This window comes from Diaphorina citri, unplaced genomic scaffold, assembly GCF_000475195.1.
Source record: "Diaphorina citri unplaced genomic scaffold, Diaci psyllid genome assembly version 1.1 scaffold1409, whole genome shotgun sequence".
In the NCBI taxonomy this organism is placed as follows: Eukaryota; Metazoa; Arthropoda; class Insecta; order Hemiptera; family Psyllidae; genus Diaphorina; species Diaphorina citri.
The window spans coordinates 75,582-81,044 of NW_007378835.1; the positions used below are offsets into that span (position 1 = coordinate 75,582).

At 35.7% G+C, this 5,463-nt stretch overlaps 1 protein-coding gene across 1 annotated transcript in view; it reads left to right on the forward strand.

Moving 5' to 3' along the window:
* Positions 1-4,420, forward strand: part of LOC103515749 (BTB/POZ domain-containing protein 6) — an 8,016-nt gene extending 3,596 nt beyond the window's left edge. The window contains exons 4-6 of the mRNA XM_026828341.1: positions 1,019-1,223; positions 1,987-2,167; positions 3,151-4,420. Coding sequence (XP_026684142.1) covers positions 1,019-1,223; positions 1,987-2,167; positions 3,151-3,500 — 736 coding nt within the window. The 3' untranslated portion in view covers positions 3,501-4,420. The remainder of the gene's footprint in view (positions 1-1,018; positions 1,224-1,986; positions 2,168-3,150) is intronic.
* The last annotated feature ends 1,043 nt before the right edge of the window (positions 4,421-5,463 follow it).

The following is a 5,463-nucleotide window of genomic DNA, read 5'->3' on the forward strand; positions in this document are numbered from 1 at the left end:
ATAATAATAATAATAATAATAATAATGATAATAATAATAATAATAATAATAATAATAATAATAATAACAATAAAAAAGTACCTATAAGGTACCTACTTAAAAGAGAGAAAAAAGAAAAGAAATATTTGACCGAACGAAGTGAAGATCTATGTATGTTTATCTCGACTGTTTTGCATTTGGTTTAGATGTTTGTGACTTTGTTCCTCGATAACCCGCGAACCGCGATTGCCTGGTCCGATTTTGATGAACTTTGAAATTTTGAGTTTCTTGGATCAAGACACGTCGATCTTTGAAATTTGGTGTCCCAGGTCCAATTTTGGTCTTAAACTTTTGAACATGGTAATAGATAAATTACCGCATTTATAAGGTTCAAAATCAACCCTTCTTCAATTTTATTCCTTTGAGTGATTGACAGGTTTATATTAGGTGCTAGCAGAAATCCTTAAGGCATGGCCGTTCATGTCACTCATCCATTTAGTGGTCTTGCTCGGCGTAATTTTTAGATATTGGATTCTCAAAAAAAAAAAAAAAAAAAAAAACCTCCTCTTTTTTTAGATATAGGATATAGGTAGGTACCTACATAAGACGTGTAGATACTTTTACTTTTATTTGTGTTTTGATTCACATGTGTTATTACGTAGGGTTACCCATTTAGGGAAAGCTTAGGCAAAAGAATCTGAGTGAGGTCTACAAACAGTTCACAGAACCACTTGTAATAATATTGATGATAAAAAAGGGGGATACAAACAAAATATCAGTGAAGGAATGGTATGAGTAGGTATTAGTAGAGGAAATCTCACGCCGTTCACTATACAGACACACAGCACAGACATACAGACCTAATCATCGCATCACACAATACAGACACACAGGTATACAGACCTGATCATCACATCACGCTCACAAACACCGACATCACATCACAGTCATCACTCTAGCACCAGACATCACATCAGAGTCACACACACACCAGCATAGTTCCTATCTTGCGAATTTTATTATTTTATTCTGTTATCAGGCACATGTACACGGATGAAGTGAACTTGAAGTCATTTGACCATGCCTGTGAGGTGTGCTATGCAGCCAAGAAGTACATGCTGCCGGCCCTGGTCAAGAAATGCACCACTTATATCTGGTCAGACATAGATCCTGCCAATACGTGCCGCGCCTATGAGTTTGCAAGACTCTTTGTAAGAGAAATATTTATCAACCGATGTATGAAGGTAAGAGACATATTTATCAACCCATGTATGAAGGTAAGAGAAATATTTATCAACCCATGTATGAAGGTAAGAGACATATTTATCAACCCATGTATGAAGGTAAGAGACATATTTATCAACCCATGTATGAAGGTAAGAGACATATTTATCAACCCATGTATGAAGGTAAGAGAAATATTTATCAAACGATGTATGAAGTTCCCCATAAAATTCGACGCAGATTTCAAAAATGAAATAGAAAGTAAGGGTTCTCATATGAATTTCTCGAGAAGTGACTACTTTTATCCAAAAAGTGCCAAAAAGGGAAACCTCAAAATTCGAAGTCGTTCAAATTTACAAGGGGTTCGCTAGGACTTCTGAGCCATGCTGTATGTACCTACTTGTATTGAGGAATGGTTATCGGGTAGAGTCGACTTACGCCAATTTTACAATCAAGCCCCTCAATTCATAATACATAATTACATACAGTGTGTTCATAATGTCCCCCCACCCGTTTTTTTTTTTTTCTTTTAGTAGTCGTATTACTGTACATTATGTCAACCAAGTTCCATTTCCCCTTGTTCCAGGTGATTGTGAATCAAACTTCGGATATTTTAAATTCTTCCTGTTTTGTCGAGATAGATCAAGGTACCCTGATCTACATAATTACATACAGTGTGTTCATAATGTCCCCCCACCCGTTTTTTTTTTTCTTCTTCTTCTTCTTTTAGTAGTCGTATTACTGTACATTATGTCAACCAAGTTCTATTTCCCCTTGTTCCAGGTGATTGTGAATCAAACTTCGGATATTTTAAATTCTTCCTGTTTTGTCGAGATAGATCAAGGTACCCTGATTGATATTTTAAATCAAGACGTGCTCAATATTTCTGATGAAGTACAACTGTTCGTTGCTCTCGAAAAATGGATTCAGTATAGACTCAACATTACGTCAGACAGCTTGAAAGGTAGGGAGGTCAAGTCTGAAATCTGAAAACAAACGTCATGAAATCCTTCCTAAAATGTAGGTAGGTAAAATTCTCTATTCAATGGACTCGCTGCATGAAATATTACCATAATAGGTGACTGTTAGAATACAATCGAACCATTTTTTTTTTTTTAATATACATTTCCCCATAAAATTCGACGCAGATTTCAAAAATGAAATAGAAAGTAAGGGTTCTCATATGAATTTCTCGAGAAGTGACTACTTTTATCCAAAAAGTGCCAAAAAGGGAAACCTCAAAATTCGAAGTCGTTCAAATTTACAAGGGGTTCGCTAGGACTTCTGAGCCATGCTGTATGTACCTACTTGTATTGAGGAATGGTTATCGGGTAGAGTCGACTTACGCCAATTTTACAATCAAGCCCCTCAATTCATAATACATAATTACATACAGTGTGTTCATAAGGTCCCCCCCCCCGTTTTTTTTTTTTTCTTTTAGTAGTCGTATTACTGTACATTATGTCAACCAAGTTCCATTTCCCCTTGTTCCAGGTGATTGTGAATCAAACTTCGGATATTTTAAATTCTTCCTGTTTTGTCGAGATAGATCAAGGTACCCTGATTGATATTTTAAATCAAGACGTGCTCAATATTTCTGATGAAGTACAACTGTTCGTTGCTCTCGAAAAATGGATTCAGTATAGACTCAACATTACGTCAGACAGCTTGAAAGGTAGGGAGGTCAAGTCTGAAATCTGAAAACAAACGTCATGAAATCCTTCCTAAAATGTAGGTAGGTAAAATTCTCTATTTCAATGGACTCGCTGCATGAAATATTACCATAATAGGTGACTGTTAGAATACAATCGAACCATTTTTTTTTTTTTTTTTTAATATACATAATGTAAGAAATTGGTTGTATCGGCTGAATTTTTAGAAATATTATTATTATTATTATTTTAATATAAATAAAAATAATAACGAAAATCCCTTTCTTTTGATCAGACGAGGACACGGTATCGAAGCTACAATCCTACGCCCGGCCGTTTCTTCGGAAGTTACGCTTCCTGAGCATGAAACCTAGTGATTTCGCCACTGGTCCTGCTCAGTCCCTGTTACTCACTAAGGAAGACATTCTGTCAATTCTCATGAATATTTCGGCAGGAGGGCTCAGTCACATCCCGATGCCAGAAGAGTTCAACTTGTGTCGGAGCCCCCGGTGGTATACTAGAAACAAGGAGTTGGATTTAGCGGGGAGTAGTGTGTTCTGGCTACAGGGGTACAATAAGGAGGAGAACGGGAGTAAAGAATCAACTCCATCATGTCATGCAACTGTGGACAATTGTCCGGATTAAAAATACAACTGAAATTCATTGACCCAGGGAAATAGTGAACCCTTAACTTCCCAATTGTAAGTCGGCTAGTGCTAAATGCTTTACCATTTACTATTTGATTCGGCGTGAAAAGTCACATGAGTTAGAATATTCACATCCAAATGTTTTCGATATCTCTTATCGTTTACGAAATAAGGATGAAGGAACATTGGCTTTAATTAATATCGAGGCAGGGTTTTCACCAATCCGCTACACGTTAAAGTACTTTGCACAGGAAAGTGTTTACCATTAACAGGATCGTCCCCAGGGGGGGACTTAGAAATCTTATATGAGAACCCTAACAATAAAACCATGAAAATCAATTACTTTGGTAAAATTTATCTTCCCTTATTAATTTTTGAAGTCACCATCGCTTGCCGAAAAAAGGCTTGTCATTATTGCTTACTAGGTATTTAAGAATTTCTTTAATTTATACATCCTTTGTAAATTATACTATTTTAATTATGTTATGTTTAGCAATTTTTCAAAATTTTTCCCCAAAATGAGATTTGAAAAAAAAAAAAAAAATAAAAAAAAATAAATGAGGCGACCGCTGGAAAAAGGGCCGATTTAAACCTGTAGTACGTACGTAACGTACAGACCATGGGCTAAAAATCATTTTTTTGACATCAGGGGATCCCAAAACGGATATTTCCAACCATTTCCCGATTTTGAAAATTTGGACCGAGTGCAATACTTTCATAACTAGATTAACTAGTATAGCTCGCTATACTGTAGTAATAGAAAGTAACATTACTATTATAGCTCGCTATTCTGTAGTAATAGAAAGTAAAAATAGTGGATAGCTTTTATTTTCGATTTTCTTTTGCATTTCTTGCCTTCTTAAACAAATAATGTGTTCTGTTTAAAAATAAATAAATACCTAAACATCTACTTTCTTACATCTTTATTATTATTATTTCCTATAATATTGTCATAGAGCCTTTGGAGAACTACGAAAAAACTATTTTTTCAAGAGAAAACCGTATGGCCTACCTAAAAATACTTTTTTTATATACCTACTCGAACTCGAACCGGGCCACAATAATATGAGGCGTAAAAATTCTGCGTTACCTATATGCACGAAGAAAAGTGCCGCATATGTGAATATTGCGAATGCATATGTATGCAATTATGCACTTCGTCAAAATACGATAAATGCACATTTATTTGCATAGAATCCGAAGTCCAGTTATTACTTACCAACAGGTTGATGATAGGTGAGAGAGGTCAAGGTCACTACCCCTAGCTTACGTTGGCACCGTTAGGTTTCCACTAGGGGCAGGCCATGCCATGATATCAGGGCATCCCCATGAGGATGAGATGAGCCTCAATATAGCTCGCTATACTGTAGTAATAGAAAGTAACATTACTATTATAGCTCGCTATTCTGTAGTAATAGAAAGTAAAAATAGTGGATAGCTTTTATTTTCGATTTTCTTTTGCATTTCTTGCCTTCTTAAACAAATAATGTGTTCTGTTTAAAAATAAATAAATACATAAACATCTACTTTCTTACATCTTTATTATTATTATTATTACTATTTCCTATAATATTGTCATAGAGCCTTTGGAGAACTACGAAAAAACTATTTTTTCAAGAGAAAACCGTATGGCCTACCTGAAAATACTTTTTTTATATACTCGAACTTAGTGATGGGCCGAGTGAATGATTTTACTTGAGTGGACTCGAGTTTGACTTCACTCGAGTCCACTCGATTATTATTTTGTTCCACTCGAGTGGAAAAACTATTCATTAGGTTCTCTGACCCGAGTTCACTCGCGCACTCGCCACATATTATTGCAACATACAGTTTCTATTCGAGTACAAATCTATCGTCAGAAAAACTATTCGTTTGAACGAGTAGAATGATTCACTACCCCCCTCTCCCCTCTTGCCTCTTACTAGATGATGATGCAAGAAAGAGAACTGAAGAGGGGGAGG